At 49.3% G+C, this 23,842-nt stretch overlaps 1 protein-coding gene across 1 annotated transcript; it reads right to left on the bottom strand.

Moving 5' to 3' along the window:
* Window positions 1-267: 267 nt before the first annotated feature.
* AMBP (alpha-1-microglobulin/bikunin precursor) lies at window positions 268-19,744 on the bottom strand. The gene is made up of 13 exons (XM_061201009.1): window positions 19,595-19,744; window positions 16,581-16,623; window positions 14,671-14,730; window positions 14,225-14,384; window positions 12,884-13,026; window positions 11,217-11,293; window positions 10,148-10,264; window positions 9,569-9,670; window positions 8,751-8,797; window positions 3,101-3,182; window positions 1,821-1,988; window positions 1,321-1,494; window positions 268-603 (listed from the first exon to the last, which is right to left on the bottom strand). Exons 4-13 carry the CDS (start codon window positions 14,339-14,341, stop codon window positions 572-574), a joined length of 1,059 nt encoding a protein of 352 aa, XP_061056992.1. The 5' UTR covers window positions 14,342-14,384; window positions 14,671-14,730; window positions 16,581-16,623; window positions 19,595-19,744; the 3' UTR covers window positions 268-571.
* Window positions 19,745-23,842: the final 4,098 nt, after the last annotated feature.

The raw sequence follows: 23,842 nt of genomic DNA, 5'->3' as shown, positions 1-23,842 counted from the left end.
CCTTCCAGCACCTGGCAGCTACTGCTGGGGGTGCAGCTGTGAGCAAAGTAAACGCTGGGGGGCGGTTCTGTGCAGCCAAGGACGGGGGAATTCTTTCAGGTGCTTGTGGGGCATTTACCCAGACCCAGCTGGGCACACACTAGGGCACGGTGATTTCTTCTGACCCTGGGTCTCTGATGAGCCCTGTCAAACCTCTCCCAGAAACAAGTACCCAGAGTTTTTCCCTCTTTTCTCTTCTAGCTTTATTAAGACAAAACAATCCCATTTTATACAGAACTGTGATTTATGTTTCATAATTTGCATAGCCAATTTCATGTCCTGAAGATGGCTCTATTACATTTCCAACACATACATTTTTCACATGTGGGGAAAGCTGGGGTTACTCATGCCCACTCCCCAGCTTGTCTCCCCCTCCCCTCCCCCCATCTCATTATACTTCATGATGAATCGTCAGGATATGGAATTTCAGGAGTCTACAATTTGGTTTTTATCGGAACCTGCCGTGGGACCCTGGGGCAGACACTGGCCCTCGTGCTCCCTGTGGCCTGTGGACCTCTGGCCTGTGGGCCGGTCAGTTGGAGAAGCGCAGCAACTCCTCATCCCCTGTGGACACAGAGAGGCTCGGGGAGTAGGTGTGGGGTCGTCCAAGGGTCTGTGGGTGGGGACGGTCAGGGGATGGGGACGCCTCATAGAGGAGGGACGGCAGCTTGGGCTGAGCTTAAGCCTGAGCCTGAGGCCAGAAACTTCTGCTTGCGGAGTGACTGGATTATCTCCAGAGTGTGTTCCACAGAATGATCTGATTTTTTGCCTCCTGATTTACTTTAGGTACCATTTTCCCAGTGGGGAGATAAGGCACAGAAATCTTTAATGGCTGTTGTTCCCTGGAATGCTATTCCTGTTATCATTATAGCATCACCACCATTATTAGTAACGGCTGCTGCTAGATGGATATGGACCGTGCAAGGGTCTGTGAAGTAGGTACTTTGTCCCATTTTACAGAAGAGAAAACTGAGGCTCAAATTGGCACTCAGTGTGGCCAGCCCAAATGTGGCAATGCCGTGATTGGAGCCCAGTTCTGCCCCACTCAGCCTTTCCTGCCTTCCCTCTGCCTGGGTCCAGGTGCCCCATCCCAGCTGGGGTAAGGCCTCAGGCTTGGCCCCATTTTACAGGTGGGAAACTGTAAGGCCCAGAGAGTGGATGGGCTGGTCACCTGGTACAGAGTCCAGAACTCAGCTTTCCAGACCCTCACCTCCTACCAGGGCTCCCCCACCTGGACCCCAATATCCCCCAGGCCCAGCCTGGCATTGTCGGGCCTCCTACCTTCACCAGGGATGCCACAGTACTCCTTGCACTCCTTCTCTGAGTAGAACTGGTTGCTGTTGCCCTTGCAGCCCCCGTAGATGAAGAGGACGCACTTCCCCTTGACAGCATCAAATGCCCAGAGCTGGGTGGAGCCTCGGCAGGGGCCTGGGACTATGGGGAGATTGCAGGCCTCTGCGGAGTGGGAGGGAGGTGCAGAGCATTGGAAATCCTTATAATCGCTGACCTGAGACACCCAGCAAAGGGCCTGAGCCAGCGACCCTGCTCATCCAGAACACCTAGACCCCTTTTTATAGATTGAGAAATGGGACCACAAGAAGACATAGGTGCCGAGGGTCACCCATATCCAAGTGTGCAATTCCTATGACTTCAGGAAACTTGCCCTGGAATTCCACCACTGGAGCATCCTCTCTTAGCTGCCTGTTCAATGGGCAGGTGGTCTGTCTGGAGGACAGGGTTGGGGGGCGCAGGGGGAGGTGGAGAGGTGGGGACTCACTCACCCACGGTCCGGCAGGTCTGCAGACACTCCTTTTCCGAGACAAAGTTGTTGCCGTTCCCCATGCAGCCACCATAGTGGAAGGTCTCGCAGGCCATGGATGAGCCATTATAGAAATACCTCTGAATCATCCCCAGGCAAGGACCTTGTGAGTAGCCCAGCTGGCAGGAATCTGGGGAGGGGCGGAACAGCAGTGCTCACTGAATGCTGACTGTGTACCTGTCACCGGGCTGGATACTTTAACAGGTATCATCTCATTTAGTTTTCATCTCTGCATTAAGAGGAACGATTCTCAATTCATTTTAAAGGTAAGGAAATTGACTCCCTGAGAGGTAAAGTGACTTGCCCAGAGTTACATAGAGCTGAAATTCAAAGCCATATTTGTTGGACTCCAAAAACCCATGCTCATTCCATTCCATAACATGGGGAGTTACCAGTGACCCAGAAACCCAGCATCCCCTGTGTTGGTCTTGTCTGCCCAAAGACTCTGTAAGGATAGTAGTTGATGATACATTCACCAGCACCCATGCCAGCCAGCCTGACCTCTGCCTTATGTCCCACCCCCGTGCCTTTGCTCTCGTCATTCCTGCCCCTAGAATGCTAGAATGCCTTCCTTCCTAAAACCATATCTGGACACAGCATGAATTCCCCTTCATCCAGGAAGTCCTCCTTGATCACCTCGTCCTCCATTTTCTGAGCTCCCCCAGCCTTTTAGCTGACCCTCCCTTTTGGGTCCCTCACTTTCTTCCTTGACTGCCTCCTCTACTAGACCAGAAGGTCCAAAAAGATGTGGGTGGTTTGTCTCCATGACCCCAATGCCCAGCACAGAGTCTGGGGTGGAGCAGGGTCAGGGTTCAGTGTTTGCTGAGAGATTTGGAGAGTGATCATTTTATCAATCACAAAAAGCATTCTCACGTTCTTGCCCATGTGCTCCCACAAGAGCCCTTAAGGTCAGCTCAGTAGGCTGTTATCCCATTGTACAGATGAGAAAGCCAAGGCTAGGAGGCCACATAGTGATACAGACAGGCCAAGAACTCGCTTCTCATCGTGGAGCTGAGACTTCCTAAGCTCAGGGACCATGCCTTACACTCCTCTCTCTCCCCCCATAACCCCTGGCACAGGGCAGAGTACTGGATTTGCCTTTTCTAGGCTCAGTCCTTGATTCAAGCAGAAAAATAAGAAAGACTTCACGGTGATGAGGGCAGCTGGGGTGAGCCAACTGTGGACGCTTCCTCTCTGGAGTGTGGCAGAAGGGGATTAAAAAAAAGGGGGGGTGATCATTACCTTCTTTCTTGCCAAAATCAGTTATTAGTTGTCCAGCCCCTGATCCTTCCTCTTCCTGGGGCAGAACAGACCGCTGGGCTCTCTGGGGGAAGAAAGAGAAGAAGCGGTTGCAGGGACCTAGCCACTGCTGCTCCCCTATACCCCTGGAATATATAAACAAACCATTTGCTTTGGGGATCAGGGTGTAGACAGAAACACAGCTACTAGATTGGTTAATGGCCTGTTTTCCCAAAAGCTTCAACCTGAATTCCAGAACAGGCATCACAAGATAGATTTCTGGTCTGAAATGAAAAATCAGAACAATACCTACATATCCAGCTTCCAGTTGAAATGCCCAGAGGAATATAATAATGGAAAAGAAACCTAACCCAGAGTTGGGAACCAGGGAAGAGCAGCATTCCCATACTAGAAACTAAAAGGCATTTCTACACAAGGGAGTGTGAGTGGGACTGATTTGCAGGAAGGACTGACCAGACCATCGTTAGCTGCTTACAACGGAAAAGTCATGTGGAGAGTAAGAAGGGACCCCGAGATTGACCCTCATACTCCTAGATACCTCATACCCCTAGATCCTAGGGGGTGGGGGTGGGGGCTGCAGAGCAGGGCAGGCTGCCAAAGCTGTCAAAAGGATCTCTGGGAGTAGAGTCCACTGAGGCACAGTCCCGGGACAATTACAGAAGGATGAGCAGGGACACTGCCGGCCATCAGGCAGTCTTCCTGCCCACAGGTGAGACCTGGAATCTGAAAAGGTAAAACTGTAGTAACCTTCAACTTTTCCCTTCTCCTTTTAAGGTGCAACTGAAGCTGTGATCAGGGACTCCCACTGTCTACCAGAACCCATCTCAAGCTGGTTGCACATAGGTCTTCCTTGGTGAGGATGAAGGAAAAGAGAAAAATCATGGAACGAATTAAATAATGCAACTAACTGCTCAGAAGAATCACACAGAGCTGGAGACATATCTCCACTAAACACACGGTGTAGGTAAGAAACAGGAGAAAACTTCAACCATCAGTGAAATTCAAGATGGCATTGCATCAACATTAACAGGAGCCCACAGTTACGTAGATGAATAATATGGGAGAAGTAGAAAGTTACTGGAGATGAAAAGGATTCTGTTGAATTTAACCACACAGTAGGGATAATAAACTGCAGTTTAAAGATTATGAGAAATAAACTCACAGAATAGGAATTCTAGAAGGAGAGGCAAACAATATAGAAATAATAGAAGAAAAGTTTTCCAAGTTGAAGAGAGACGTGAGTTGTTTAATTATAAGGGCTCAAAGGGAATGAGAGAAAATTAATGAAGAGTCCTATCTCGACATTTCCTAGAGACAAAGGATAAAGAGCCTAGTAGTGGCCCTCAGAGTAAACGAGAGCATTTAATGACAGAAGCGGCAGAGCAATATCTAAAGGTTGTAAGAGGGTAAAGGTTGTAACCCAGGGATTCTCCACTCAACCAGGCTGTTGATCATGTGATATAAACACAGAAAGATATTCTCAGACATGCAAAGATCCTGTAGTTTTCCACCACGTACCTTTCCAGAAAAAAATTACTTACAGAAATATTCCCACCACTTGAGAAGGGAATCTAAATACAAGAAAATGGATGATGTGGTAAAAAAGAAATGATGGTAAACTAGAAAGCCAGTAAAATAGAGAGTTGAGGTTAAATTGTTGTTAAAATGGTCATTCAACTTAATGTAAATGTTAAAAGTAATTCTCCAAACAAAAGGTGGAAAATATAAACATCAATCTCAGATTATAGCCACAAAAATGAGGATGTGGGAAGCCTGGAAGGAAGAAATAAAAAGTAAGCTGCATTTCTCTCTTTTGCAAGGGAAGTCATCAGTTATTGTTTCATTCTTGACATGGATGAAGAAGCACAGATTCAGCTGAGATCTGGATTAAGATGGCAGATTGAAATTTCCCTCAAAATTACCCTCTCCAATACCGAGCCATCAGCAAAAAATGAATTCAGAAATCCCAGCCCCCAAGTATTGATCAACACCACTGAAATGAGGAAAGGGGCACAATTTAAAGGAAAAACTAAAGCTCTCGATCCAATAATCTGGAGCTGAACAGGAAGGTCAGCAAGGTTCAGCTCCTGACCTGCCCTCCAACTCCCAGTCCTGGCAAGTCATCAAATTTCTGATAACTCTCCCTAATACTCCCAAGTCCTGAGAGAAGAAAATTGAGGGGAACCCTATCTTTTTCCTCTTCTGATAGAGGAGTAGTGAAAATGACTTCTGGGGGAAAAAAAGAGGAAAATAGACTAGAGCCTGACTCTTTCTAAGTGAAGGTTCTGGGGCTACACAATCTAATGCTCCAGGGGGTGTCACTGGGGGGCAGACGTACCTTGCTGCCAGCCCCAACTAGGTGGAATGAATCCCCATAAGATATTTATCAGTCCTTCCAAAGAGAATGCAAAGCGAGTGTATTCCAACCAACTTTGGACTTCAGAAAAGTGGATGGAACACAAAATACCCAGACCTTACTCTAAATTCGGGTGGGAGGGGACTAAGCTCATATTTGCAGGAAGAGAGCCGAGGAATAAATGAAACCTCCACGCCACCATATCAGAATAAACAGAAAGTCTAGCGAAAACGGACTAAGCAGGAGTCAGATAAAAAGAAGTGATACACAAACTATCCAGACCCACTTCAGAAATGAATGAATAAGGAGCCTGAACTAGAGAAAGAGCCCAAGAGTCCAGTGGTGGACATGGTCATGAACTGCCAAGTCCTCCCATCAGCAATGGATTTATATTCCCAGCTACCCACTGTCAGCCCCTGTTGGAGACTACCTCAGCTAAGGGAGCTCTCTCATTCAAGATCATGCTCCCTTCCCAGACTGATCAACGTAGGGTATTAAGGCTCCGTCCCTTGGCCCCATCATGGGACAATTCCCAAGGGTTGTCCTGGTTCCAGAGCTCCCTATAGGGTTGGTTGAGGCATTGTTGTGACTGCCCTGCAGCTCTCCTTCTTCCTCTGCCCAATCTTCCCTTTGTCTCTTCCTTCCATGTAGATGTAGGGAACCCAACCGAGAAGAAAACATAACTCAAGAAGCAGAAGGAAATCCCTCTTTGGCCTCAAGTTATGGAATTACACAATAAGAACATGCATGTATTAAGACAAGATTCAAAGATGAAATGGTAAACGCTGACAGAATAAGATGAAGAGAGAACCCAGGCCTAAATAAACAAATTGAGAAGCAAAACAACATCAGTTCAGAGCTCGTGAATAAATTAGGAATAGTGAGGAGCAGAAAGAAGAGATGCTGCTAAATAGAAGGATTGTCATAGCAGAGACAATCCCAGTGGATGCAAATAAAAGCAATTGGAGAAAAGCTAGTACATGATGAAGGATAAAGATGCTCCAGGATGAGAGAACAAGTGTTCGCGAGATGGCAAAACTCAACAAAGCGAAAAGAAGATGAATTCCATATCATGAAAGAGAGTTTCCTGAAATACAGTAGAAATGTCACCCGTGGATGGAAAGGGCACGGTGTATTCCAGGAAATTTTGATATAGACTCTCAACCCCAAGACATGTCCTTGTTAAGATGCTGACTTCTTATCAAGGAGAAAGTCTGTCCAGGCATCTGGGCAGAAGAAACAAATTGCTTCCAAGGAGAAGAAATATCAGGCTGGCCTCAGGCTTCCCTGCCACGATCATCAGTGTGGAAGAACAATGGAGCAATGCACACAAAACTTCTGCTGAGGGAAAGAAAACATGACCTAAGAATTTGACACGCAAGCGAAATTTCCTTCAAGGATGAAGGAAATGGGCAGACATTCCCAACAGGGAAGAATTCTGGGATTAAAACACCCATGAACCTTCCTTGAAAACAGCACTTGGTAAAAAAATGGGACTAAGAGATTAATAGAAATAATAACTCAGGAATGGAGAAGCTGTGTTATATTCACTAAGGGTGAATGTAGACTCCATTAAAATATAGAACTATTACTAGATGTCTGGGAATCGTGGTGACAGAGCAGAATGGGGATGGTATCAGTCTGGACAACGTAAAAGCAAAAGGGAAGAGGAGATGGAACCAAGTTTGGGAGTGAGGATGTCTGTCTTCCAAATCTTGTAGACAACAGATATTCTCTAAAAGTATACATAGCGATGCCAGCCTCTTAAATATTAGTTCATAACCTTGACTTTATTTAGAGCATTCTTTAAGAAGTAAATCTCTTGTGGATAATAAATATTTATTTGAAGTTTTTTTAAAAACCTTCAAACTTCAGGGCTTTTTTTTTCCTGTCATTCCGCACGGTTTGCGGGATCTTAGTTCCCTGACCAGGGATCGAACCCGGGTCCCCTGCAGTGGAACTGTGGAGTCCTAACCACTAGACCACCAGGGAATTCCCCAGGGCCTTTTTAAATTTGAGTAAAACTACAAGGAATGCCTTTTAAAATTTAGAAATAGCATCTGTAATATAATTCCATTTAATAATAGCATATTTAAATCTGTTCCTCTATCTATCCAACCTTCCTTCTATCTGCCCCTCTCCAGGTGTATGCAGGTCAAGATTACCGGAGTAATGTGACTGCTGGTAGGTTTTGGGTGGTGGAATTTTTTAAAACTTATTTTTTATACCTTTATGCTGCACTGTTTTGATTCTTTATATATATATTTTTTTAATTAATTAATTAATTTATTTATGACTGTGTTGGGTCTTCGTTTCTGTGCGAGGGCTTTCTCTAGTTGTGGCAAGCGGGGGCCACTCTTCATCACGGTGCGTGGGCCTCTCACTATCACGGCCTCTCTTGTTGCGGAGCACAGGCTCCAGACGCGCTGGCTCAGTAGTTGTGGCTCACGGGCCCAGCTGCTCCGCGGCATGTGGGATCTTCCCAGACCAGGGCTCGAACCCGTGTCCCCTGCATTGGCAGGCAGATTCTCAACCACTGCGCCACCAGGGAAGCCCTGATTCTTTATATTGATCGTATGTTAGTTTTATAATAACAATGGTAATTTTTTCTAAAAAATATGTAAGCAAACAAATAATATGTTACCAGTGTTAATTCTACGTAGGAATAAGGACATTATTGTCTTTTTTTTTTTCTTTCTTGTATTTTTTCAAATTTTCAAGAATATGTTTCTAAAATAAATATTACATGCGTATATGTACTTATATACACATACACATATATAGATATATACACACACAGCAGTAGACTAAATTAGGATATATAATTTCCAAATAATCAGAGAAAGAAAGAATGAAGACTTAATATGGCAAAAGGCAGGAAAATAAAACAGAAGAAGGAAGTCCCGTAAATCAAAAGGCAGCACAGGAGAGTCACTGGTTTGAGAAGCTGCTTGCCCTCAGATTTGCGTTTTTTAGGGATCACTTGACTTTATTTTCATTTATTGCGTATCGAGTATCATTATCTCATTATTGAGTATGTCACTGCTTTTAGGCACTATGCTAAGACCTTTTCTAACATGTCACTGGATTCTAGCACCTGGAAGGTAAAGGTAATTACCCCATTTCACAGATGAGGAAAGTTACATCCAGATGGGGCAGCAATTAGCCCAATGGCAGAACATGCCCATCGCTGCCTTCTCTCAACGACCCCGCCCACCAGCACAGCAGGGCCTAAGTGGGCAGGGTGGGGATGGGGTGGGGGGCAGAGGTGCTCACCGAGAGTGGAGAGGGCGCTGGCTCCTGCTCCCCAGGGACACACTCACCTAGGGCAGAGGACAGGAGAGAGAGGGAATGAGACGCAGACATCCCAGACCCAGACAGGCTTTGTTTCTTCCATAGAGCTAATGGCTACGTGTCAGGCGGGACGTGCGCTGGGACCTGTCTCGTGCATTAGCCCACTTCATGGATGGCTCCACCCCCATGGCTTGCTGCAGGTCATTTGTTGGAAAAGTGACAGACTGGTGGCTGCAGCACCGTGACAACCTGCATCGTCTCCACCCCCAACCAGCATTTCACGGCTGATATCTATTGAGCACTTACTAGACACCAAGTGTGGCGCCATTGTATTTAATGGCTTTATTTCATTGACTCCTCACAGCAACTTCTAAAGGAGGCATTATTATCCCCATTTTACAGATGAGGAAATGAGGCTCTGGAAGGGTGACCAGCCAGAAGCCACCCAGCTCAATCTCTGAACCTTGGTGCTCTAACTCAGGAGCCCAGGCTCCTAACCCCAACACTCTATTGCCTCCCAAGAGGTAGCCATGGATTCTGGCTATAACCAAACTTAGACAGGTGGCAGCAGAGGGAATGCTGAATTGGGTCTAGTCTCAGCTTCGCCAGGTACGCTCTGTGTGACTTGGAGCAAATCCAGAGGCCCAAGCTGCCTTTTCTATAAAGAGGGGAGGGGGATCGTAGCCCAGCTTATCTCAGAGGGTTATGGGAAAGACCCAGGGACTGGGAAGATGTGCTCTGGGGGTCGTGAAGGATAAGACGGGGACAGAAATGGGAGGTGGGGTGGAGGTGTCACTTACCTCTGTCGGGCATCGTGAAGATGGCGTCCTCAGGGATGCCCACACCCAGGGCAACTTCCCTGAACTGCTCCAGCAGGGTTTCCCGAAGCTGTGGCTCCCGCCCTGCAAGTAGGAAGCAGGGGAGACTCCTAGAACCACAGGTACCTGGGCCGTCAGGGCCTGAGGTTATTTTGCCCAGGGAGTTTCATTTCGGGGAAGTTTGAAAACTATTGGCCAATTCCATTTCTTCGATACCCTTATGGAAACCTCAGCTCCAGAAGGGGAGGAGGTGTCCCTCCCAGGCTCCCCATCCAGGTCTCCCAACTCCCCACACAGCTCTCTTTCCACTGGTTCTTTTAAGGACCTGAAGGCCCTGGAATTCTCTGGAATTTTCAAGATCAAAAGAAGAGGATTCTACCTCAAATGGGAGACTGAGCTCTACCTCCTCTAGGGAGAGTAAATGTTTTCACCTTTCCCTTAACTGGAGTTTTGTCAGAAGGAAAAAGCAAAACTCCCTGCTCTTCCCCACTCCATTTCCCTAAATCCCGGGTCTCCTCCCACCCTCAGCTCCAACGAGTGTATCATGTTCCAGGCCTTTACCATAGAGCTTGGCAGTAATGGTGGGTCCATGGCGGCGGCTGAATTTCTTGGTCAGAAAAATGGCATACTCATCATAGTTGGTGTGGACCACATAGGACTCCATGGTGATGTTCCATTCTGCATGGAAGATGCAGGAAGACAAAAAGATCAGTGGTCAGAAGGCTTCTAGCCTGAGACCCTTCACCTATTCACCCACACATCATCTATTCATCCATCCTTCTGTTCACCCATCCCTTCCATATATTTATTATCCATCTTCACTCTCTCTCTCTCTCCATCCATCCACCTCCTCCATATATTCATCATTAATTCAACCACCATCATTCCATCCATCCATCCTCATCATATATCAATCCATAAATTCATCCATTTTCTTTTTCCTTCTTTTTCTCTCTTTCTTTCTTTCTTTCTTTCTTACCTTCTCTCCTTCTTTCCTTCCTCCCTTCCCTCCCTCTTTCCTTCCTTCTTTCCTCCATCCATTAATCCATCAATTTGTCTATTAAATGATTGTTTGACTGCCCCACTAATCTACCATCATACTTATATTCACTTACCATTTTTTAATTCTCTCACTCATTTATTTATCCAACCATTCACCTACCCAAACATTCAACCCCTGACACGATTATTTGATGCATAGAGCAAATTCAGTAAACATCTGCTGGATTAATGATTAAATTCATGTCCAAGTCCCTCTATCACTTGGCACCATACACACTGTATATGGTAGATGCTTAGCAAATTTTTATCAGCTGACTGCAGATGCCTAACATGAAGACTGATGAAATCTTGATGTTATCCTCAGCATTCAGCACCATCACTCAAATTCTGGATGAGCACGTGCATGGCAGGGCAGGGGCGGGGGGAGGGATAGAGAGAAAAAAAGAAAGAAGGAGAGAGAGAAGGAGAAGGAGGGGGAAATTTGGGAGGGAGGCTAGATGACTGCAGAAAAATGGGAGGAAAAGTTGTAGGGGCAGAGAGGGCTGAGGCAGAAGGAAAGAGAGCTTAAGACATCAGGTATCTTTTAGCAAAGGAGGGAACTGTAGATGTCTCCTTTGACTCAACTTACTGGGTTTGTGATAGACGAACTTTCCATCAGTGCCTGTTTTCTCATAAGCCCCAGAGATCGCCTCACAGACACCTTTCCTGGAAATGAACAAACCAAAAGAAAGGTAACTTCTGGCAGAGACCATGGTCCTGACACCCCACTCTCCTGCAGGGTCCTTCTAAATGCCTTTTTTTTTTTTTTTTTTTTTGTAATTTGGAAAGTAACATTTCCAAATATCTGGTTTAATTCTCACACCAGCCCTGGGAGACACAAATTTCACATGAGGGAACAGAGGGACAGAGAAAAAAAGGAACTAATCCATGCTAACCTCTTGGTAAACCCAGCACTAAAAATCAGCTTCCTTAAGCAAATCTGCACATCATACTTAGGCACCGTGAAGTCAGAATGATGAATTAACACATTAATTCATGTATTACTTTGTGTCTCTCTTGTCTCTCTCTCATTTTCCTCATCTGAGAAATGGGGATAATGATAGCTTCTACCTCACATGGTGGTTGTGAGGATCAACTGAGATATTATATGCAAAAAGCTTAGAGTAAACACTATGCACTTATTAGGTATTATTGTTACAATGATTATTATTTATCTTATTAATATTTAACGAGCAGCATCTATGTGCCAGGCACTGTGCTACATGCTGGGGATACAGAGGAGGGCAGGACAGACCCTGTCCCCTCATGGAGCTTATAATTGAGTGGGGTGGGTGGGCAGGCCAGGGGCAGATGCAGTCAGTGTGAGAATTGCCACAGGGGGCGGGGTGGAGCCCGAGGTGCTCCGAGAACACAGAAGAAGGCATGTAACCTGAACCTGGGTTGGGGGGAGTCAGGGAGGACTTCCTGGAGGAAGTGACAACCTGAGTCCTGAAGGATCCATAGGAATTAGTGCAGGGAGGTGGGGAGAGGTTTTCCGGATAGAAGAAACATCCGATGCAAAGGTCCAGAGGATGGAGGATTCCAGGGACTGAAAGAAGGTCCACTTGGGTGGGTCACAGAGTACATGGCAGAGAGTGGGGCAGGGAACAGTGAATGCTTGGGGGTCGGGGGCAGGGGGGGCTGGAAGGCCACGTTGAAGGAGTTGAATTTTATTCCCAAGGGCAATAGGGAGCTCTGGAAAGGTTTAAGCAGATTTGAGTTTTTGAAAGGTCTTTCTGGTTGCTGGGTGACGAAATGATTGGATGGAAAGTTGGCGATTAGAGGTGGGGAAAAGTGTAGAGAGGCTACTGTAGACAACCAGGAAAGAAAGGGAGGTGGCTTGGTCCAGGGTGGTGGCAGTGAAGAGGAGACAAGTGAACAGACTGGAGGGATTTAGGAAGAGCAGGGACAGGGCTTGATGATGGATCGAATGGCCGTGGCAGTGGAAAGAGGAGTCTAGGACAGCCGTCTCCTACCCAACTTTCCAAGATGGGGGCGGGGTAGAAGTGCCCTTACTGAGCTAAGGGATACCCAAGGAGCAAGAGCAGGTTGGAAAGCAGGCACAGTGTTGGGGGCATTGCCCTTGAGGTGTAGGTGGGACAACTAGAAAGGGATGCCCTGGTGGAGGGCAGCAGAGAGGTCTGGAGCTCAGGGCCGAGTCCTGGCTGGAAGTGGAGACCTGTCACTTTCTAGGATGGGGTGGTGGCTGAAGCCAGGGCAGGGGGTGGGGTGGGGTGGGGGTGGGTCCCCACTCACCGCCAGTGAGTATTAGTCACGCTGATCTCCCTGTCCGTTGCTCCCTCTCCCAGCACCAGCGAGCTCATGGTCATCTTGTCCTTGAACCTCTTCAGCCACGGGCAGGTGGAACCCACGGCCACGTGGAACCATTTCCCGTAGATCTAGGAGGCAGCCACAAGCTCTGAGGATCTGGACCTCGAGGAAGATTTGGAGGACATCTGTCCCCCTCCCTCCTCTCAGTGACTTCTCCTAAGTGATCATGTCTTACAGGTAATTGGAGGCTACAAGGCTTCCAGGGAGGATGGAGCCCTCATGGAGGAACTCCAGGCATCGCGGCCAGCTTAGGAAGGAGATGTGCAGGTGGGCCCCACCTCGCTGGCAGAGGGCCTGACTCTGCTGAGATGCGGGATCTGGGCTGCTCACCTGGACGGGGTCCAAATCTCCAAGCCCTAAGGTTATCATCAACCGCCGCTCCCCAAAAGCAAGGGTCCTGTCTTACTCCTCCGGGGACAGGGTGCTCACCACCTTGCACACAGCCCATTCCTCCGTGTTAGGAAGTATCTCCTTTCCCTAAGCTGTGTCTGACCCAGGGCAAGCCTGCCGCCTCTTTTCTCCTGAAAGAGCCCTCAGGTCCCCGCAGACCCTTCGCCATTCCTGACCACCAGAGGCCCTCTCCTCATGCCTCTCCTTCACAACCCTTCCTCATCCCTGAACATAAGCAAAGTCCTCAGGCCAGCACGGCTACAAGGGTCTGACGGAACCCAGGATGGTGGTGGAGGGGTGGGCCCCGTTCAAGGTCACTCAGTGCTTCGGGCAGAGCTGGGGCTGGAGGGAAGACTCCCCCTACACAGCGCCCTTCCCGGGCCTCTTAATCCCACCAGCCTGACCTCTGTCATGCTTCTCGTCTCCCCATAATCCCACACATAGGGCGGAGGACCCAGGACGGGCTAACAGAGATGCTGCGAGGGAGGTGAGGACTTGAAGGATGAAGGGCTGCAGGGTGGAGGGTCACAAAACCCTCGGTGCTGCTGGGGGCTGCAGGGCAGCAGTTGGCACCGAGGCTTTTCTGGGTGGGTTCTAATCAGAGCATGGGTTCCCCTGGGAACCCGAGAGGGCAGGTTCAGACGTGAGGACCTTTGACTCAGAATGTCAGCCTGGAGGCCCACAGAACGGTGCATGCGGAATTGTAGCTTCAACAAATCCCTGAGAGTCTGAGCAACAGGAAGGGCCCTGAGGGACCCACCCGTGGAGTTCCAGATGGGGAGACTGAGACCCCGGGGCCTAGGACTTGCCCCTCCCCCCCAGCAAGGCCCAGCCGCTCGGACACCCTGCCATCGCTGCCAGAGAGGCCAGCCTTACCCTAGACAGGTCGAAGTTCTCCTGCACTTGGATGTCGTCGGGCAACGTCGTCACAGGGCTGGCACTCACCGCCAGGCAGGCGGTCAGCAGCAGGAGCAGGGCCCCAAGACTCCGCATGGCTCCGGGCTCCTCCGCCTGGGGTGTCACTCACAGGCTCCGTCTGGGAACAGAAGAGCCACCACCTCCCTGCACGAGGCAGCTACGGACTGGGGCTGGGGATCGGGCCTGTGGCTGTAGATGACCTTGCTGTTTGCTCTGTTCAGCCGGGACCAATCAGGGCCCCAAGGCCAGGGCCAATCGATCCCTTGTAGTGCCCAGGCCGGGGTCAGGGTCCCGAGGGGCCAGGGTGGCTGCTTCAGAGGAGCTGCTGGCCAAATGCAAGCCGGTCCTGGTGCAGCCGGGCGCTAGGTTCAGGCCCCACAAAGACTTCCCCAGAAACTCCTCACCTGTCCCAGGTGGGATGAAGAGACGGGCAGCTCCTGGCCCTTCCCGCTGGGTCATTCCACCTGTGAGCCAGGAGGACAAGCCTGATTGGCCCATTTCTCACATGAGAAAACTGGGGCCCGGGGAGAGGAAGTGACTTAGCAGAGACTATAGGGAGGTCTGTGGCAGAGCCAAGACGAGAGCTCAGGTGTCCTGTCCCCAGAGTTCCTTCTCTGACTCGTGGCTTCCCACAACCCTAGCAAATAATAGTAGAAATAATGATGCTCACAGCTTCCATTCACTGAGCACCTGCTATGTGCCGGCTGTATACCAGCACTCTACACCGGCCACAGAATTGATCATCCCCACAACAACCCCATCAAGTAGGTGCTATTTTTCCCCTTTATAGGCAGGGCGTTTGAGTCTCCAAGAGGTAAAGTGACTTGCCTAGGGTCTCCCAGCTGGGAAGCAGCATTGCTGGGAGAGGCAGCATCTGGTGGTGGCTGAGAGCGTGGACTCGGGAGCCAGACTGCTTTCTGTGCCACTCACTGGCTGTGTGGCCTTGGGTGAGTGACTTTACCTCTCAGTGCCTCCATGCCCTCATCTGCAAGTGGGGATAATAGTAGTTCCTGGTGCAGAACATTGTCACAAGGATTGATGGAGTTACCCTTGTAAAGCACTAGGACAGTAGCTGGCAATGGTAAGAGCGGAATGTGTGTGTAACAGGTTGGATGGTGTCTCCCCCAAATTCATGTGCACCCGGGACCTCAGACTGTGGCCTTACTTGCATAATTAGTTCAGATGAGGTCATACTGGAGAAGGGTGGACCTAAACCCAAGGACTGATGTCTTCATAAGAGAAAGGCGGGCAGGGGGGGAGATTTTGATACAGAGACACACAGACACACAAGGAAGACGGCCACGTGAAGACAGAGGCAGAGATTGGAATGAGGCAGCAGTAAGCCAAGGCATGCCAAGGGCTGCCGGCAGAAGCCAGGAAGGATTTTCCCCTAGAACCTCCAGGAAGAATGCGGCCCTCCTGACAACTTGGTACTGGACTTGTAACCTCCAGAACTGTGAGACAATACATTTCTGTTGTTTTACACCACGCAGTTTGTGGTGCTTTATTAATGGCAGCCTTAGGAAACTAGACAGTATCCATTGCATTAAAATATTTAAATGGGAATTTTTTTAAAACCCAGGTCTGTTTGTCTCCATAGATCAAACTCTTGGCAGTGATGTTGCAGGCCCTCTCTAGGAAGAGCCCTTCTCCAGTGGTCAGAACCTCTGTCTTCATTTCCTCCCTGCCCTTGGCACAGAACATTCCACACACACAGTAGCCTCCTTGCTACAGCTGGGAATGACCCCTTCAGACAGGCAGTTCCACAAGGAAGACCCCTGCTCATGTGAGGATCTGGCAGTTCCCCCACAGAGTGGCCCCAACAACTGGTGTGTCATGTCCCTCTGTAAGAGTCGTCAATACATTCGTCTTTCCAGTATCAGGAACAAGTGTGTCTCTAGTCATAATAAGTGAATGTGTTTCCTCTGCTCTGTCACTGGCAGCTTGGCTACTGATGACATTCCCTTTTCACTTTGGCTGCCAGGAAGCTCAAAGCCATGTGACAAATTTAATCATAGCAAGCATCTTGGCTTAGATTTCTGAAACACTTATCTTCCCTCTTGTTCACAAAGTTTCTCAGGCTTTTATGGTTTGGTTTGTGGTGGTAGTAAGAAGGCAGTCTGAATTAAGAGGAGTGCAGACAGCTGGCACCCAGAAGCCTTGACTTGCTCTGCATGACTTTGGGGATGACCTTCCCTCTCTGCAGCCCACTTTCCTCACCTGTAAATGGAAGAAAACAATCCCTGACGTGTCTGCCAAGAGGTCAAGTGAGCAATGTGTGTGAAAGTGCTCTGTAAACAGTCCACTGCCTCACCTGTGTGATGGTCTCAGGATGTCTGTCTTTGGAGAAACCAGACCTGATATAAGAATGAAAAAATAACAATCATGAATAGGAACAGTGCCATCCTACTAAGGTTGCCTACAGTGTACCACGATGGCTCAACCGATCTTCATAGAGGGTCTACATCATTAGGGTTGTCGACCCCATTGGCCCCAGGGGAAGCCTGAGGCCCACGGGGGTGTAGAAGAATCCCGGCCTCTTTTGGATAGGATTGCTCATCCAGCCACACAGCCTCTCCTGGGGGCGGGGGGATGCAGTGGGGTGGGGTGGGTGGGAAGAGGCCCGGAGGATGGGCCCAGGATGTTGATCTCTTCTCCTGCCTCCAGCGATGTTTGCTCTCCTGAGATTATTAACCAGAGCAAACAGAGAGAGCAAACTCTGCCAAAGCCCACCTGGACTTTGAGCTGCTTTTTAAAAATTAACCCCGGGCCCAGGATGGAAGGCTGGCAGTGATCCGGGGTGCTGACCCCTCTTCCCCTTCTGGCCATCAGGGTGGAAGGATCGAGGCTCTGGGGCCTCTGTCCTCCTAGGGGACCCAGGGGTCCAAGTGTCCACTGGAATTGGCCAGGTCCCAGAACCATTTCAAGGGGAGGGCGAGGTCCTGCCCATGCAAGAGGCCTCTGAGCCTCAGAGGTGCCCAGTGCAGGAAGGAATAGAGGCCTGTTTCAGATGAACACTCTGGGGCTCAGAGAAGGAATGGGACTTGTTCAAGGTCACCCAGCTTGGGGCCAAGTTAGGGGCCAAATAGGCCTGACTCCAGTGCCCAGGCTTTCACCCATCGTTTATTCATTCATCCACTCATTCATTCACCAAACATGCACTCCATGCTTGGTGCTGGGGATAGGACAGAAAGCATGACAGACTCCCCAGTGCTCGCCCCCAGGATGGGGGGCAGGGGAGTGAGAAGAAGGTAATAAGACAGGATGGTCCCTGCAGTGATGAGGGGAGCAGCAGAGGCCAGGGGAGAGACTTTGACCTGAGTAGTAGAAATTAGCCAGACAAAAGTGCATGCCTGGGGCGAGGGTGGGGTGGGAGGAGGAGAAGGTGTTCCAGACAGAGGGAACAGCAACTGCGAAGGCTTAGAGGAGGAAGATGGAGAGAGAAGTGTATTTGGAATGCAAAAACAAGCAAACAAGCAAAACCATAGGTCTGCAGCTTGGGAGACAGAGGGACGTGGGGAGAGCCAGGCTGGGGAGGTGGCTGAGGTCCAGCAGGGAGGACTCCGATGCCAGGTCAAGGGGCTTGCTTGTTATCTGGAGTATGTGGGGAGCCCTAGAGAGTTTTCAGAAGTGCTTTCAGATTTTAAAATCGGCTGAGGTGAGTGAGGAGGCAGTGCAAGTGGGAGGCCCAGGAAAGCAACTCTCTAGGAGGCTTGCCAGGAAGAAGGAAGGGGCCGGGGCACTGGGACCCAGCGACTGGACAAGCAGGGACATCAAAGACATTGGGTGGACGTGGTCAAGGTTGGGACCTTCCTCTGCTCATGGTGGAAGAGGGTGGCAGGGAGACCCCACCTCCTCACGAGGAGGTATCCAGCTGCGGGCCTCGCCCCAGTGCCTGACCCTGCCCAGTTCCCTCAGACTCACAGCCACAGCCCCGTCCCTTCATGGGGAAGCTGGAGGTGGCGGCAACCAGGACTCCATGACAGTGATGGGGGAGGGGTGGTTCTCACTGCCCAGCTCTGCCTAGGCTTTGTTCCTCACTCCCCACCCCTGTCCCAAAGAGCCAGGCCACCCAGAGACTTGAGTTCCGGTCCTCGTGACTTGCTGGGTGACTGTGGGGCAGTCCTATCCCTCCCTGGCCTCATCCTCCTCATCTGGGCCTCCAAATGAAGGTAAAATAACTCACGTGACAGGGCTGAAGTAAGCACTGGAGGAGGGACATTTGCGAAAGTGCTCCCCCGTGTACACACCGGAGGGATCGATGTCATCACAGGCACTTAGCACAGTGCGTGGCACCAGGTAAGGGCTCCGTACACAGAAGAAATTACACGCAAGAAGGTGTGAGCATCCCGTATCCACTAGAGGGCAGCAGAGAAGTTCTAGAAAGACCGCTGGGGTTTGTCCCCATTCCTCCGTACAGGCAGGAGGCAGAGGCCTAGAGCAAAGGCCCACGGAAGTGGTAGAACCAGGGCTGGAACCCAGCCTTCCTTGCCCCAAGCCTGCTTACAACCCCCTGGTGAGTGTAAAACACTCAGCTTCTGCCTTGCCTATCCCCAGAGCTGGATGCTTAGATGGGGCCCTTTGAAAAATAGTTCGCTGCCCAGTGAATTCAGTTCTCTTGATGAACCAGAATTGGGTAACGCTGCTCTACACAGCAAGGGCGGCGATAACCTGAATAACCACTTGATTAAGTTCGTACTGTGTGTCAGGCCCCATGCTGAGCACTCTACAAGCATGGCTTACTGAATCCTCCCGTTAAGGTTCAATCATTTTACTACAATGGTAGCCCTACTTTGCAGATAGGGAAACTGAGGCTGAGAGATCAGGTGACCTACTGTCAACGGTCACCCAGCCAGTGAGTAGTGATCCAAACCCAGATCTGTCTCCCTGACACCCAAGTCACTCTGCTGGCCTCCCAGCCCCTTGTCCCCTGATAAACAGTGGGCCCTTGGCTGTGTTCTTTCAGACACCTGGAGCAGAGGAGTGGGTGTCTCCCTTCACTGGACCCCTCACAGCAGGAGTGAGCCTGGTTCTCCCTTCCCCGGCCAAGAGCATGCTCTGTCTCTGCCATAAGACCTGACCCTTCGCTTCTTCCCAGCACTGTGCTGGGCACTTAGGTGCTCAACAACCACATGGTAATTGACTGACTTAGAACTGTGAGTGGAAATGTAGGTCAGACCCCCAAAAAGGACCACCTAACTAGAAGACAGCTGAGGGAGACTGGGAGATTGAAATCACCATGGCCAAACCCTTGAATCACGATCAATGAACGAGCAAATGAACGAGTGACCGGGATACTCACTGGCACAATTTAAAAGGCAAAGATACCTGTTCCCTTGCATCACCAATTTTGAATTAGTCTGTGCATCATGGCTGGGAGGATCCCCACGGCTTCGTCCAGCAGCGTGATGGTTGAGGAGCTGAATTTTGCACCCAGACAGTCCTGGGTTCCAGTCATGGCTGCGACCTCTTCCTGCCTGTTTGATCTTAATTGACTTCAACTTTCTCAACCTGAGTCTTCCCCTGTTAAATGGAGTTAATAAGAGCTCATAGGGGTGTAGAAGAATTAAATGATGAGAAACGTGTCACGTTCTTGCTGCTTGCAGAGAGCTCAGCAAATAATAAATGATAGCCCAGGGTGGAGGGTGCCCTTAGATGTTGTCAATTTAGACTCCTGATTGTGGAAGCAGGTGGCTTAGCCTGCAGAAGCAGCCCAGAAAGTGAGACACTTTGGAGCTGAGGGTTCTTGAGATCCAGCTGCCCCTGGAACAGAGCCTGTGGCCCAGAGCCTGGCTCCCTTTGTACCCCAGAAGAAAGGGCTCCCAAAGGAATAAACTTCCAAAGGCCTGTCTGCATTCAGGAAGAGGACACAGGCGTTTTCCTACTCTTGCAGACTGGTCTTATCTGCCCTGCATTAAAGCAAGACCTCAGGAGGCCTGCCCGACTCCTGGCTGACCGTGTTGACATCACCCAATATCCTTGGAGGGACTAAAACAGCTCTTTTCCGAAATCACGAGGCAAGCCAGACTCCTTGGAAAGTCCCACTGGCCTTTCTTCAATGAAGACAAATGAATCTCTCCCAGTCAGCTTCCCTGGAAGGGCAGTGGGAACACTTCCCTGGATTTTCCACTGGGTGGCCCAGTCCTGAATGGCCACTCTCTCCCTGGAAGAATCCATATTACAAGGCGCACCTTGCAGGAAGGAGTCAGCAGAGCTGGATGTCAAGTTCATGAGTCTGTATAACCAGAGTCCAGATATTGACGCAATTCCTCTCCTGGAAAACAGGACTGGTAGAATGTGCTGAAAGCATTCATTAGTAATAAAAATAGTAATAACAACCAGTATGTATTTAGCACTGACCACATGCCAGGCTCTGTCCTAAACAGTTTACACGGTTTCACTCTTTTAATCCTTGTATCATTCCCCATGAGCACATTAACTTCTCGTAGTGTAAACCAATCGTATCCCCACTTTACAGAGGAGGACTGAGATTCAGAGAGGTTAAGTGCCTTGCCCAGGCTCCCACAGCCATAAGTTGGGCAGACAGGCTGAGCGGAGTGGGTTTGACAAAGTTCTATAGCCTGGAGACCACCCAGAGCCCTGTGCACCACACAAAAGCGGGACGTCACGGGTCCATTTCTAATTCTCTTGGTTCTGGCTAGGCTGCACAGAATCCTCCTTCATTGGGTAGTCTGTGAATAATTATTTTATCTTTGGAGGTGGTGAAGTTTCCTACATGGGGGAAAAGAGCTTGAGAAGTCCATTCCTCTGCCTCACTAAAGACCTCTGTATGGTCTGGCTTTGCTGGGTTGTGTTGGGATTTGATGGAGACTAACTTCTCCAAGGAGGCTGCTCTATTCTGCTCAGTGGTTCCTGGTTGGATAAAAACTGCTCCTCTATTTTCCCTTCCTCTGTGGTCCTACTGTGTGGCACTTGGCATGATGGTTGAAATCATCTATTCAAGAGCCGGACCACCTTATAACAAATCCAACTTTTGCCACTTACTAGCTGTGCGACCTTGGGAAAATTCTGAGCCTCTTCTTGTCTTGGTTTCCTCACCGTAACATGAGGATAACAATAGTACATACTTCACAGAGTTGTTATGAGAAATGAATGCATTACTACATGGCCAGTGCTGGAATGATGCTTGGCAACAGACAAATTTGCTAATTGATATTATTTATTCCATTGCATAGCAACTGTCACTTTGATTGTTCTTTTCCCCCACTTGGCTGGAAGCTCTTTGAGAACAGAGCAGTGGCTCAAGGTCAGGCCAGTGTCCTCATGCCTAGTAGACCAGGCCTGGCCTTCAAGTAGACCAGGCCTGGCTTTCATGTGTGATGAGTGAGAGAGAGTGTGATCAGAGCCAGGGACTGAAGGAAGGTTCATGAGGAAGACACCTATGGCCAACTATTAAAGATTTTTCTTTGCTGGCCAGTAAGTACAGATGTCAGTGATGGCCAGGGGACTTGTAGGTCTGTTGCAGAGCAGGCTTAGAACCCAGGTCTCCTGACGCCAGTCCTGGTCTCCAACCACAGCACCAACTTGTTTACAAGTTCCAGTAGCTGCTGCTCTTGTTTCATAGCAAGACCACCCCCACCTGCCCAACCCCGCTCTGCCATGTTCGTTTGCTTAAAATAAAGGAAGACAAGTCTTTGGAAGCTCAACAAGGAGATGGAAATGGAAAAAATAGGGACACAAAATATCCCTCAGAGGGGCTGAAATCAACCTGTTGTGTACAAAACTGAATAACTATGAATTGGGGCAAATGTGTCATTAGACAAAGGGAGGAAAGACCTTGAGTGAGAGAAAGCAGGATGCGAGAGAAGGCTGAAGCAGATAGAGGGATGGGAGTAAGATGTTCTTGGCAGTTGCATCTTTGGTTGGAATTAACTCTTATGTTCTCTCCACTTCTCGGGGTTTACCTTGGGGTTGGTCACTGAGATGAGATCTTATAGCCTCTTAAACACAAGCATCCACAGGAGTGCTTTTCCTGAAGCTTCTCTTGTCCTACCATAATGCTTTCAGCCATGCTCCCCATTCTGCATTGGCTAAGAGTTGGAGTCCCCAAGGATCTGGAGAACTCAACCAGGCTTCCAGACATCTAGGTTGATCTCTAGATTTGTCAGCATTCTAGAAATTAATGATGGCCTTCCAAGCACTGGTAAACATCCTCACCCCCAGCCAAAGATTCCGGAGAATCCCTCCCAACTTCTACGCAAACTTTTACAATTTCAGAGAACTCTTCTAGAGATTTGGAACTCTGGGAAATTCCTTCAGTGCTTCAGGATTTCCAAGAGCTGCCCCCAACTCTAATGTACCAGAGATCCTCTTCAAAGTTTGACAGTCCTGGAGAACTACTACCCTATTTCATGGGGCCGGAGAACTTCCCGCAATTCCAGCATTCTGCAGAAAGCTTTCCTGTGGAATCTACTGTTCTCAGTAAAAACCACAGGATTTGAAGAGTCTTGATACATTACTGGGGTCCTATGGAATTCCTCCAGGGTTAGGGATTCTGGACAAGCTGCAGTTCTTGAGTAAGGATGCTGATTGGGAGATGGACGCATGGTTTATGTGATGGGGGTAGTGGGGACAAATCGCCTTGAGTCCTGCATCTATCTCTGGGAAAGTAAGTAGCGATTTTGCTGAGCTGGAACCAGGAAACCAGAAAATCGTGGCTGGCTCCAGCGGGAGAAGGAATTGTCCAAACAAGAATGAACCGGCAACAGCCAAGGTCCCCCTGGGTGGTCCCTGTCCATTCTTCCCAAGGCAGCCAAGGAAAGCTTTCACGCTCAGTGCCAGGGGCCTCCTCTGCCTGAGGCTAGAGACCTCCCAGCAAGCAGGGCCACATTAGAGTGAGATAAGGGCTCTGGGGAATGGAGGAGCCCAGGCTCAAACCTGCCGAGCCACACAAGCTGATGTGGCATCAAAATTACCTAGAGTAGAAAAAAGTGGCTTTATGGCATTAGTCTGGCTTGCCCTCCTTCTACCCTTCAGGTCTCTGCAAAAATGTCACCTCCGTGAGACCTTTCTCCTATATAGAATTGCACCCGCCCTGACAGATGGACCTCCCTGCTCTGTTTTGCTCCATAGCATTTATCACTATCTGACTTCCCATGTGTTTTGCCCAATTTCTTGTTTCTTGTCTGTGTTGAGGGTAAGGCTTCTTATGCTTTGTTCAATGCTGGCCCAAAGTTGTTTCTCAATTAAATATTTGTTGAGCAAATTGTTTTGGAACCCAGATTGTCAATTCTGTCTAATTGTCACGTTGACTAAAAGCTGCTTTTGGCTAAATTATCCACAACAGGCGAAGCCTCATGCTAAAATCCTTCCAAATGTCAGTGGATTTAATCCTCATGACTGTCCCATGAGGGGCTACTATTCTTGTATCTATTCTGCAGATGAGGTGACTCGGGTTCAGCGCAGTTAAGTCACCTGCCCAGGATCACTCATGGTAAGTGATGATGTTGAGACTTGAACTTGTGTTGTTCCGTCTACGGACTGAACCCGCCCACCCTGCCTGGCCCAGTGCCTGTGGTGTCTGGCTGTCACCCCACCGCCCTGGGTTCTGCCTCC

This window comes from Eubalaena glacialis, chromosome 9, assembly GCF_028564815.1.
Source record: "Eubalaena glacialis isolate mEubGla1 chromosome 9, mEubGla1.1.hap2.+ XY, whole genome shotgun sequence".
Taxonomy (NCBI): Eukaryota; Metazoa; Chordata; class Mammalia; order Artiodactyla; family Balaenidae; genus Eubalaena; species Eubalaena glacialis.
This window is presented reverse-complemented; position numbering and strand designations above follow the sequence as displayed.

What these genes read in the sequence shown, in the direction of transcription:
- AMBP (XM_061201009.1), bottom strand. Translation starts at nt 14,341, where the DNA reads ATGCGGAGTCTTGGGGCCCTGCTCCTGCTGCTGACCGCCTGCCTGGCG. An exon ending in CATTACTGCCAAGCTCTATG is followed by an intron (nt 9,671 to 10,147) that starts GTAAAGGCCTGG and finishes TCCTACTTGCAG; the next exon opens with GGCGGGAGCCACAGCTTCGG. An exon ending in CAGCGCCCTCTCCACTCTCG is followed by an intron (nt 3,183 to 8,750) that starts GTGAGCACCTCT and finishes TTCTTCCCCCAG; the next exon opens with AGAGCCCAGCGGTCTGTTCT.